We start from the raw sequence: 13,006 nt of genomic DNA on the forward strand, positions 1-13,006 counted from the left end.
GTAGCATTCCACCTTTTTAAATGCTTCTTTTAAATATATAGTTTATTCTTATTTTTGATTAAAAAGCCGAAATACTGTCAGCAGAAGGTCTCAGAGTGACTCTTTTATTCCTGATGTATGTTTTATGCTGATAACAAATCTGTAAACATCAGCTTACATCTACTTTTATTTCTATCAAACCCCCACAATGTTTTAATTTTCAGTTTATCCTCATTTTGTTCACGTCCAACAGGTGCAGGGATTCCAGCTTCATCACGTCTTGTTTTTTTGCCTCTCATTTATTCAAGGGGCTCAGATGGTTTTTCCTCAGTCGGAGTGATTTACGGGATAATTGAGCTGCTGTGCTGCGAGTCTGAGCCTCAGTGGGGAGATAACAGAGATGGATGATGCCTCCATCTCGCTCCAACGCTTTGAAGTCGAGCCAGTTTGTGGAAGAATCGTGTTTGTGTCTCATTAATTAATGCATGAATAATTCAGTCTGTGATCCACGTCGTGTTATAGAAAATTAAAAGACAAAAACATTAAATTCAGCAGCAGAGAACCAGCAGCTGTTTTACAGCCAAGTAGAAGAACTTCACTCAACAGTTTTTTTGGTCGGATATAGAGGAAGTGTTACAAGTCAAATAAAAAGCAACTGTATTATATCCAAGGTAATATTAACATAGATAGAAATCAGTCAGTTGCATCCGACAAAATCAGTGATTGGAATAAAGTTCTTCATCCATCTAACTCTGTCCAGCATCACAGTCAAAAGTTCTTTGTCTTCCAGACCAGTGACTTCTTCTCACGTCTTTCTTAATCCTCTATTTGTCTTCATTTATGGGCACCAAAAAATAGTTTCCTTGTCTGAAAAAAATTCAAAAATTCAGCAAAAAAATTCCCCAAATTTCAGAAAATTTGTAAAACCTTGAAGAAGCAAATTCCAATAATTCCTTAAACAAATTTGGTAAGAAAATTCTTGTAAATATTTTTAAAAAATTAGTAAAAATCTTCCAAAACAATCCTAAAAAAATATCTAAAGTGATATATCAGTAAAATTTCTAATATTTTCTTTTAGAACATTCACATAAAAATCAACCCAAATCCAGCGACACATTTTTAACATTTCTTTTATTCCACCAAAAAAGGTACAAAAATTTCCCAAAAATGTTGAAAATGTGGACATCAGAAAATATTTTGTTTACTCCACATTTTCAAACTTCAAAACGGGTCCATTTGACCCACAGGACGGCACGAGGGTTAAACGGTTTGAGAAATTAGTTGTGCTGACTGCAAGACGCTGCAGACAGAGAAACTATTTAAGTCAACGTCATCCTTTCAATAGCTGAAATACTTCCATCATTAGCAGAGATTCCATTTCAGTGGTTCTATCTTCCATTTTGCAGCCTGAATGTCAACAAATTCTGTCTCTTTTGAATAAATCATAAAGAGAACCTTTAATTCTGAGTAAATTATGTTACATCTGATATATTTGTCTTGTATATTTGTCACGGAAAATGAGAACTTCATGAGTAGAACAATAAAGCTGCAGCATCATCGAGGCCTGCTACAGATGTTGTTCAATGACCACTTATGGCCATTTCACAGATCTGAGGACGGAGTGGAGCTCCAGCCTTCACCCACTCTCCGGGATTCCCCTCCAAACAGCCGGAGGTCAGATGGACAGCTGCTGCTACTTCTTGCCTCTGGGAACCAGACTGATGCTGCAGTCCCAGTTCAGCCAGGGGAGGAAGGGGCTTCCCTCCGAGGCAGCAGGTGCTTCAGATCCTCAGATGTGTGCGAGGCCACGGCTGTCTTCACCCACAGAAGGATCATGTGAGAAAAGCTTGATTCTAGAGAAACGTAACCGCTGATCCTCCAGCAAGCAGCAAGTTTACGTCTACGAGTCAATGAGAGCTGAAAACACGATAGAACGCTGCAACTCGTCTGTTTCCAAACTGAGCGTTAAATACATGAAGACACTTCTTTTTGACACAGACTACAGCCCATAATAACCTGTTCTGTATGCCCCTTTCTCCACTGTATTTATTTTATTTTTTATTCACTTTGGAAAAGTATACTAATTCTAATAACAACAATAGTAACAGCAATACTACTCCTACTGATATCATTCTAACAGTAATTATAATAATCACAACAATAATAGTACTACTACTATTAATAATAATAGTGATAATAATTACTATTATTATTAATACATTACTGTTCAAAGCTTTGGGGTCACTTAGAAATGTCCTAATTTTTGAAAGAAAATAATTTTTTTTCAATGATCAAATTAAATTAAGACATTATAATATAATAACATTATAGTGCTGTTTTAAAAGCAAAAGAAAAGTTTTTTTCTTTTTATTATTATATTTGTCTTTAAATTTCTACTTTTATTACCCTTTTCTTTTATGTATATATTTTTGATTATTATTGCTTTAAATTGCCACATTTTTAAAATTGAATTTCTTATTTTTTTGATTATTTTACTTACTTCTCTATATTGCCATGTCATTTATTTTTTAGTTTATTAATAGCCACATTTCTTCTTATTTTTTTAAATTATTTTATTCATTTATCTTTATATTTCTACCTTTTTTAGCCTTTTCTTCAATAGATTCATTTTAAATTAATATTCCTTTATATTGCTACATTATTTTTTATTTTATTTATTAGCACATTTCTTCATATTTGTACTGCGAGATAGATTTTTACTTTTATTAGCCTTTTCTTTAATAGATTCATTTTTGATTCATATTTATTTATATAGCAACATTGTTTATATTTATCCACCTTTATATTACCATTTTTATTTCATTATTCTTTCCTATTTTGTATCCTTTTTGTTATGAAATCTTTCTATTGTTCATTCATAACCTGATCACAGCAGTCTGTAATCCTTTTCTACTCAGCATTAATCCCCATTTTATGACTGTAATCAAAACCCCACCATCAGCTGATTTCCCACACTTTACTGCCATTTCTTCTCCGGAGCTGCAGGTGCATTCTGGGTAACTCTACCGGTTCCCACAGTAGCCGGCCGAAGAGACTCAGTGATTAATGTGACCCAAAAGGCCAAACAGATGCGTCCTCCACAGCATGTCGGGGAAAGCAGCCACACCGAGCAGTAAAACATTCAATCTGCTCTCGCTGTTAATAAATAAATCTCTCAGGAGGAATTAGGAATTGAAATCACCTTTTATCTCATTTTTTTTATTCAATTGAAGCCATCAGTAGGCAGTTTTTGGTGTTAATTGTATATCAGTTAAACAGAGGGATGGAAGATTTCCTCTTTATACAAGCTATTAAGAAATTAAGGCAGATGTGAGGCCTGGAAAGACATGGAATATCACTGTGACACCGTGCTAATTTATAGCTCAGAGACTCAGCGCCTGAGGCTAAACTCTGGGAAAGCAGCTCCTTTTTCTGGGTTGACAGTTTAACGGAAACTGGTGCAACGACACGACTGATCCCGCTTGTTTTGTGGCTTCTAGAAGCACGTCTGTGGACCGTTTCATGAAAATAGATAAAGCCGTTTATTAGCTGTTGTCATACCAAAAACAGCTGACAGTCTGGCTCTTCATTTGCAAAACATTCGAGTGAAATAACGACTGAAATGCACGTCAGAATTGTGAATGTTTATTTGTTGTAATGACAGCTTTTGTATGTTACAGAGCAAGATTTCTGTTTGAAGAGTGTTTTAAATTATCTTAAACTACACAAACACAAAGGTATTCCCAGTTATTTTATGATTATCTCTCTCGTTAGGACACATGGTGACTGAATAACCATCTAAATGCACCTGTAGGAGCAGGACAACACGCACGCTTGTTTGTCTTTTAAATGAGGCTACGGTCCCATTAACATGATTTCATTTTAAAACGGCATATTGTGCACACTAACACGGCTAAAAATCACCTCTTCACTGATCATGCAGGTCTAAAAAAAAGAGACAAAGAGGTCAGCAAACATCTGAAATATATCAATATGTTGAATTAACTGATGCTAGTTGAGGCTGATGTCTTTGTGTTTAGGAGCATGGCGAATTAAGGAACATGTTGCGACAGTAAAACCTGCGTCATTGTTTCCTCATTTTCTGCCCGTCAGGATTAAAACACAACAAAGCTTTCCAATAAACAATAAGGTGAGTAATGTTTCCAAAAGTCTTCACTTTAGGGTGAAAAAATGCTGGAGTAGTGTGGTTGCTCGGCGTAAACAAAGCAGAAATTGTGCATTTTAAGATATAAATGTATTAGTGTCAGTGGTACCAGTCTGCATAGTCAGCAGTGTTTGGGTGCTGCAGAATAGTCTGACTACACCTTATTGTCCAATCACTCTGCTATACGGGGGAAAAAACCCGCTGTGATCTGTATCCAGAGTCAACATTCTCCCTGCTTTCTGTCATTCTACTAAGCTAAGCTAATCATCACCCAAACTGTTGGATAAATCCCGTGTAAAAGACCAGTTTTCAGCAGTGTGTGATCACATCCTGATATGATAAGGGGTTGCTATGTGGCAAAATTTCCACGCATTAACACACTAGTGGGCTCAGCATGTGGCAACGCGGCGTGGACGGTAAGTAGCACAAGTTTTTCATTTTAAAAAGAAAGCATATTAGCGCGAACGTAGCCTCAAACCAGACAAGGAGAAAACCTTTGAGTGTGTGCATTTAAAGTCACTTCACACAGCTAAGAACAGACAATAAATAAATGCAACAGTTTTTCTTCTCTGAAAACTCCACGGGGAATGATAGTAAGAGCTACAAGTCACACTGAAGTAACGTCAGCTTCTCCAGAGTTGAGCAACATTTTCTGTCAGTTTGCTGATTAACAGATGACCAAGTTCATCTGAATGATTTCTGCCGAACCAGAATACAGAAGTAGAGTGACAGGAATCATGTACGGATGCAGTCGTCGCTGCACGTAGCACGTTTCAAAGTTTTAACACTGCAATATTTCTCGTGCAACATTAATGCAACAGCCTATAACCCGACTGTCTGCTCAAACGGACCGCGATACACAGAAAAACAGAAAGTTAACGACTCAACACTACACACATCTGGAGCTGTTTGCGTAGTTAACACATTAAACCGACAAGAGTAGAGACGTCTCATGAAAGATTACTGAAGCGCGTTACGGCGTGCTCTACTTCTCCGTGGAGAACGCTCTCTTCATCAGAGGAGGTGGAGTTTTTCCTGCTTCGTACAAAGACTCAGGAGGAGGAGAGCTCAGGCAGCACCAGTCTGGGATGCGACCCGTCTGGTTGTAGTAATCCCTGGACACCGACCTGCTGCCCAGGATGTCCTGAAGGGCCCCGAAGATGGCGCCTGGAGAAAAACACACAACAATAATACAAAAATATAATACCTTCATGTGTATTGCATCCATAAAATATATGAGTGAAGGCATACTTGTGGGACTTTTTGTATCATAGTTGAAATTTTTGCTGTTTTCATCCCCTTTAACTGAAATAAAGTAAGTAGCTAAAATAAGGTTGGGAAAAGCAACACTGGCTGTTACCCTGAGGTAATAAATAATATCACACACTTATCAAATTTAGGTCTGAACAATAATATCATTTGCAATATTACTTTTCTCAGTAGTTTATTCAGTATCAGCTGCTGCATCATGTCATATTTTATGTTCTTCAGCAGTATTTTGATGACAAAAGAAATACAAATATAGTTAATTTAATGCGCAATATTTAATTTTCAGGTGAAATATTTCATCAACACATGTGATATTATTTATTACCTTAGTGCCATTGCCAGTGTTTCTTTTTGCAGATTTTTATTTCAGTAATCTATTGTTTTTATATCTCATGTACTTTTCTTTTAGCTCTGCATTTTTTTATCATGTTATGTAATTGATTTTTTTCCTGAGCAACATCTGGAACAAGACTTTCCTTTGGGATGAATAAACTTTTATCTTTTCTTTACTTGACTGTCTTACATATTAAGGCTGAGACCCTACAGAGTTCTAAGTTATGGAACAAGGAGGGCGGTTTACAAACGGTATTTATAGAAACTCAGATCTGACCTCCGAGCCAGGCGGTGCAGTTGGGTTTGGCCGGAGGGGCGTGGATACGGAAGCTCTTGCTGGCCAACACGTCGCTGTATCTGGGTTTCTCCACCAGGAGGCGTATCTCAGCCAGCAGCCGGTGCAGGAAGCCGGGCAGCATGGCGGTGCCTCCGATCACCACCAGGTTCTCTGACAGGACTTTACGGGTGTCGATGGGGCACTGAAACAGAAACAGGAACATTTGCAAAAACAACAGTCGAGGAGGCAGCTTCGAAGCAGACTGAAAACGAATGTGATGTGAGAAAGCACTTTGACTGCAGTGTTTGTTCTGGTATGTGGAGCTCCACTGATGCCTCCTGGGAGCTGCTGTGTAACAAGACTCACTGAAAATGTAATGTCATTACAGACAGAGTCTGAGGCTGAAGCTGCTCCACCTTAAGAGATTAATTAGGCTGTTCTGGACTCACTTGAACAACAACACTGTTGTAAGAAGTAGCTACAATAAGTTAAACTGCTTCACAGCTGATAAGTGTGCAGAGAGGAACAGAACAGATGTAGAGGGTTTATAGCAGGATAGTTAATAAATTAAGCTCAGTGAAGTATAAACTGTCAACTTACTTCATGAAAAGAACGATTCTGTTTTCTTAATTTTCCTTGCCCTTTCTGTGCCACTTTTACTCCGCCGTAGTGGTACTTTTACTGCAGTAATGAAGGACTTTTACTCTGTTGTAGTGGGACTTTTGGTAACCGCTGCATACCAGGAACCCCCGTTACACTTACTCATCTTGTCATCAAAGTTTGTCTAAATCTCTCACATCCGGCCCATTTTGTCCTTCTTCCTGCACATCAACTTCAAGAAGTGACTGTTTGCCTGCTGCTTCATTTATCCCACCCACTGACAGCAGCCTTTGTAACAAGATAATCACTGTTGTTTGCTTCGCTCGTCGGTGGTTTTAATGTTGTTGCTGACTGGCTCATTACGCAATACGACACAACTCCACAGCAACACAAACTGCAGCCCCCAAAGTGAACATTTAATGACACCTCTATAAATCAGCTCCAACAAAACCTAAACAGTCGTGAAGATTAGATTTATGGGAGGACTGCTGGCATTAGACGAGTCATTCATTAGTCCAAATATAGTAAAACTTCATAAAAAGGAGTAAATTAAGTGTTCAGACACTTAGTAAACACTGTTGCCTTTAGACTTTAAGTCAGAAAAACTGTGAATTTTTTCTACACAAGTGGAAAGTTTGGTTAAGGTTTGTTTCTGTCTAGATGAAGAGCAATCATGTAAATCAGTTTTAGACTAAATCAAGTATTCATAAATAGAACATCATGCCGTCAAACAGGACTCAAGTAACTTTTCTCTACCTTGACTAAAGCGTCAAGTATCAGGGAGGCCACGCTTTTCTCTTCGTTGTCCTGCTCAAACAGGATCTCCATCACAGAGTCCCTGGAATAAAAAGAAGAAAATGACATAAGTGATGTGACTTTAAAGACAAAATGGAGGCAAACTGAAACAGAAAAAACTAGAAAATGTGCTAATATGACTTTATAGAGACATGTAGAAAAGTAGAGCCTGCATTAAACTACCTGATGGATCCTTTGACATGCAGAATTTTCTCCCCATCCAGAGGATAATCAACATCTGGAGGAGGAGCAGGACGCTGCAAACACATTCACAGGTAACGTAAAGTATCGCTCAAAGCAAACATCTGCTCACAGATTCCGGATAACTGCAATAACCAGAACATCTCTCTCACCTCTGCTGTACCGTCCAGGTTAAATTTGGCTTCCTGGATCTTGAGGCCTCGCTGCAGGTCGCTTACAAAACATGTTCTCACTGCAGGAAACCAAAAACAAACAGCAGTCTTATATCAAACTAAAAACAGGCAAGTCTGAGGAGAAGCAGAGTCCAGGAAACTTTACTGATGCGCTTTTTTCAGGGCAGTTTTGCAGTAAAAATACTTCATTTTAAATAACCTTCAATGCATCAGTGCAAAGAGAGAAATAAAGTGTATCAATTATAACTTGGATTTCTATATGAGAGGAAGGCTGCCTCTGTAGGTAATAAATAAAAGATCTGTGACCCTCGTAAGAAAAAGCAAGAGGTGCAGATTTTAAATGTGAAATGACTCAGTGAAACCTACCCTTGATGTCCTCCACGGTCTCTTCTGGGATGGTCCCTGAGGAAAAGATGAGACGGGTAAAAGAAATGAAGTGAACATTCATTTTCTTTAGTTCGTTTTTGCACCATTCAGCCGTTTTTTTTCCCCCCACCGCTTCACTTCCAAGTCAGATTTATGAAGAAGCTGAATCAACGGTTGGGGAAGCTGACACTGCAGCAGAGGACAAGAGTGACTGCTCAGAGGAAAACAAATCCGACTGTGACAAACTTCAGAAAATAGCGTTTGGTTTGTTTGGTTTTTTTTTGCATCATTGCCATTTTACGAATCCTCTGTGGACTTCAAATCTTCTTATTCAAGTGTTCAAACAAACACCTGAGCTCCTTAGAGGTTCCTGCAGAGTTCAGTCCAGTCATAAGAGTCGGGCTGCTGTCCTTTTAAATATTCATGTATATACAAGTGGAGCTTTTCTCTGCTTCAACACAATACGTCAAGAAAAAGTGCAGAGAGAAAACTCTAAAATAGTGCACATACATAATTCACAGACAGAGAAAGCGATTCAGAAACAAGTTCTGCGTATAAATAGTAAATGATGCATAATGGGTCACTGCCACTGTATTTTTTTTTTTTTTTGCTCTTGGCACCGTAACACAAATCAAAAGAGTTATGATTTCATAAGTGCACCATTAAAAAGACAAAGGCAGAAGGTGTGTGATGATGTTTGTAACTACCGATGACAGCTGGTACACTCTGTCCGGTGGTGGTGTCGGTGTCCACGGTGCACTGCTCCACAAGGAGGCCGTCCAGTTCTCTGCACCAAAAAACACACGTTGTGGGATGAATTTAGCACATTTAAACCAGCAGTCATGGGTGAAACAGAAGTGGTATTTTAACACACGCTCTCTTACTTATGGATGGCTTTCCCTCCTAGTGGCAAAGCCTCCCACGCTGGAAGAATAGGAGTGCACTCATACACCTGATTTAGCAAAGTTAAGGCAGGTAACTGTATGTTATAGGAGTACTATCAATCCTCTTTTTCATTTACAGAAACGTCACAGAATAACTGATCACATCAGATTTTAGACAGTTTAGACAGTACAGGGATTTGTTGTTTTAGTGCATTACAGCAAACAGCAACATGGAGATTAGCAAAGTTTTGCAAGTCAGTGGACAGTAAGGGTGATCAAGGGACTAGAAGTCATAAAAAGTTGTAGAAATACTTCCAGTGTGCATGAATGTGCAAATTATTCATCTGAGAGAGTGCAAGGTTATATAGCATGTAATGCAAACAACTTCAAATGTGCAAGAAGACAACAATAATCCTATTTAAAAGCTGTGTGCTAATGTAATGGTGTAACAGAACATAGTATATATGCACAGTTTGTCAGGAATTTGAACCATGGGGCCCAGATAGCTCAGCTATGCCCCATAAACAGCGGCTATAGTCCCTGATGCAGCGGTCATGGGTTCCAATCCAGCCCATGGCCATTCACTGCATGTCATTCCCTCACTCTTCTGGCCACACTTCCTGTCTCTCTCCACTGGATGTACTGCTGCAATGGTTGTATATTGGTGTCTTGTAAACCCATGAAGGGTGGACACAAAAATAAAGAAATCAATCAATTTAAGCAGTACATGTGTTCCAGGGTGGAAGCTGTCGTTTCAGCGTCATCTTTCTCATGTGACAATCAGACTATAAATGATGGTAAAAGGATACAGGCAGCACCAGTGTCTCTGTGTGTCCACAGTCCATCACCAGTGCAGAGTTGATGCCCAAAGTCATGATGGCCATGAGGTGACTTGGAGCAAACAGCACAGAGGGAACCTGGAAAACACCATCAAGCGTGAAATACTCGAATACAGAAAAATAGTTTATTATTCTCAATATTAAAACAGTCGTTAAGCTAAAAGGCTGTTAGTGTGGAGTCAGTCAGAATTAGACTTGCCAAACTGAAGTTGCTGAAATTGCAAAGTGGATATAAAAATTGCGTTTTGGCTTCCGAATTTCACAACGGAATGACAAAAATAGCATCCATGGTTGTTAACATTCCCACACAATCCCTAAAGTACCACTGCTGCTGCCAGTGATGACGCAGAATGATGATGATTAGTGTCCTAAATTTAAACTTACTGCTCATTACTGTCCATTAAACAGTGATTAGTGAAGGATGGAACGAGGAGCCTGGCTCTTCAAACATAAAAAGGAAATACAAGTTTTTAAAGGAAGATAGATAGATAGAGAGATAGAGAGATAGATAGATAGATAGATAGATTTTCAAAGTAAGTGCATCAAATAACATGAACTATTATTGTATCATCTGTTAATGTTCTAAAAAAATCTTTCCGTTAATGAGAGATCTGCAGAGGGAGTTCAGGAATTGAGCAATTGTTCAGTTTGAAATAAGACTCACACTTTTAACAAAACCACTGTCATGAAAAATAACTCCTAACACTAGTTTCTATGTGCTTCACATTAACGTTTAGTCCACACATGATCTGCTATTCTCTTAAAACATTAGTTTGTTTTGTTGTTTTACCTCAAACTGTTTGAAGAAGACCTTGGTGAGCGTCTCCCTGAAGTGGGACGGGCAGAGGATGGACTCGATGATGACCACTCTTCTGTCGCGAGGGTTCACCAGCAGGTGTCTGGTTGAAGCAAATGATGAGATAAACTCTGATTTAATGAGGCTGCATCACTTTGTTGTAGTGTATGCAGACAATTTACTATGAATGATTAATTGCAGTAAAACATATTCAATTACTGTTCAATTAATTTTTTTGTTGTTGAGTTGCTGAACTCTTCTCCTACTAACATTTTCAACATTTGTAATAAATGACTAACTCAGGAGATTCTCACCTGAAGTACAGAATGTGGATAAACTCTTTGAGGATGACATAAAGCTCTTCTGTGTTGATGTTGTACTGAACCACTTTGATGGCCTGAAAGTGAGGCGTCACATTTAGATACATGTTGCAGTTTCCATACATTGTTTAAAAATGATTATAAAGGCACATCACGGCAGCAGAGTCTCACCTGCTGTTGCCCCGGTTTCCGGATCTCGCTCGGAATTATGAACCTGGGCCCCGTTTCCCCTGCAAAGCCACATCTGCACGAAGAAGAAGAAAAAGGATTCAGGTTCCTGTCAAGACCGATTCTAGTGAGTGTTAACAATTATCATTTTAGCAATGCTTGTGAACAACATCTAATCTAGGGGTCGCCATATTTACTAGCCTGGCTGATTAGCAAATCCAATATTCAGTCCATTTTTAATTATGGCTAGTGTGTGTGTGTGTTTTCATTATGTGTGATTCACAATAAACTAAATAAATTTAAAAATGTGCTACTTTCGTTCTGATGCAGTCGCCTCTCTCTCTTAAAGCATGCCGTTCAGTTTTAGTTCAAACTAGGAACACATTATCATTCTATGAGAGGGCAAAAAAATCCCTCTAAGTGCAGTTATATATAAATAAATGAACAGTGCTTCTCTGTGTTGAATGTTGTGGGACAGAAAGCGCACAAAGACATTATTATTTAAAAAGAAGAGAACAGTATTCTGGATCTTCATGTGACTTGCTTCAAGTCAGTTTCTCGTCAAGCAAAAAACAGAAGTCAAGGTAAAATCTATTTAACATCATTCCAAATACTCTAAATATTTAGACACATTCAGGACATAATGACAGCTGAAATTACTAACTTTCAGCTTACATGCGCTTTATACAACCAATTTAGTTCAATCAAACAGCAGTCATGATGGGGAGCAACCGTCAAATGTCAGCAGTCTGGAATGATCTTTGATGGCACCAATAAATAAATCTGTTGATCAGCTGAACTGTTGTAACTGCATCTACTACATTTCTACATTTTCATTAAAACTCTTCTTGAGCAATAACTTTAATAGCAGTATATTGAGCTATACTTCTTATTGTCTCGTTGTCGGTTGTGAACATAGACGTGAACAAGTGCGCATTATTTTGCATTGCAGTGACTTTCATGTCAATGGGAGACGGAGTTGAGTGCGTTTGTTTGTCTACAGCTTAAGGTTGACAGATTGTGCTCTACCACGGCATTAGCTAACGTTAGCACAACACTGACATCTCTAGTTAGCCTAGCATTTCCAGGAGTGGCTCAATCATAGACAGCACTGCAGCATTTACTACCACACCGACGTCTTTGTGAGGTTTAAACCCTTTGTTAGACCTAGTGTGTCAAGATTTGCAAGCTGCATTCACAGGTAGTCAGTTTATTTTAATTAAAACGCTCCTGTTCCAGTTAGCCACTTGTTAGCATGCTAAATGAGAGGCTCTGTTAGCATGGCTCATACTCACTTTGTGTACGCTGCTCCTAAGTCAATGACGATGGCGGTCTTCTCTCCTCCACTTCCCAACCCATCAAATAAGGGCATTTTACTGATTTGTTCGCCACTGGGCGAAAATGAAATATGTAATTAGCACCGACAGCAGAGAATGTGCATCGTATTAACGCCTGGAAGCTTGTTGTCTTCCTGTTGGGCTGGGCGGGGTCTTCAGAGAAGCGGTGACGTCACATAGGAAGGGTGAGAAGTGCCTGATCAAAATATCTGCAAAATGACAACGTTAATGTTAATATGAGATTTTTTAGACAGATGGTTATAGTGAGGGTACAGTTAAATTAAGGCAGTAGAGGAATGTAACTCACTTTATTTACTTAATTACCGTATTTATGTCAAAAGTTGTATGTACTTTTCATAGATACATTCATGGAAAAGATTATTAAACCACCCTTGTTTTCTCCAGTTTCTTCTTCATTTTAATGCCTGGCACCACTAAAAGTGCATTTGTTTTACAAATATAATGATAACAACAAAAATAGCTCATAATAGTTTAGTTTAAGAG

The 13,006-nt window shown here is 38.6% G+C and overlaps 1 protein-coding gene across 1 annotated transcript; it reads right to left on the minus strand.

Annotated features, from left to right (window-relative positions):
* Positions 1–3,608: 3,608 nt before the first annotated feature.
* On the minus strand, positions 3,609–12,674 carry actr10 (actin related protein 10). The gene is made up of 13 exons (XM_022194445.2): positions 12,461–12,674; positions 11,169–11,241; positions 10,992–11,074; positions 10,672–10,780; positions 9,852–9,959; positions 9,043–9,110; positions 8,866–8,945; positions 8,159–8,194; positions 7,772–7,851; positions 7,602–7,675; positions 7,380–7,461; positions 6,024–6,225; positions 3,609–5,311 (listed from the first exon to the last, which is right to left on the minus strand). The coding sequence occupies exons 1-13, from the start codon at positions 12,535–12,537 to the stop codon at positions 5,130–5,132; spliced, it is 1,254 nt and encodes a 417-aa protein (XP_022050137.1). The 5' UTR covers positions 12,538–12,674; the 3' UTR covers positions 3,609–5,129.
* Between the last annotated feature and the right edge of the window lie 332 nt (positions 12,675–13,006).

The sequence above is a fragment of the Acanthochromis polyacanthus genome, chromosome 16, assembly GCF_021347895.1.
Source record: "Acanthochromis polyacanthus isolate Apoly-LR-REF ecotype Palm Island chromosome 16, KAUST_Apoly_ChrSc, whole genome shotgun sequence".
NCBI lineage: Eukaryota > Metazoa > Chordata > Actinopteri > Pomacentridae > Acanthochromis > Acanthochromis polyacanthus.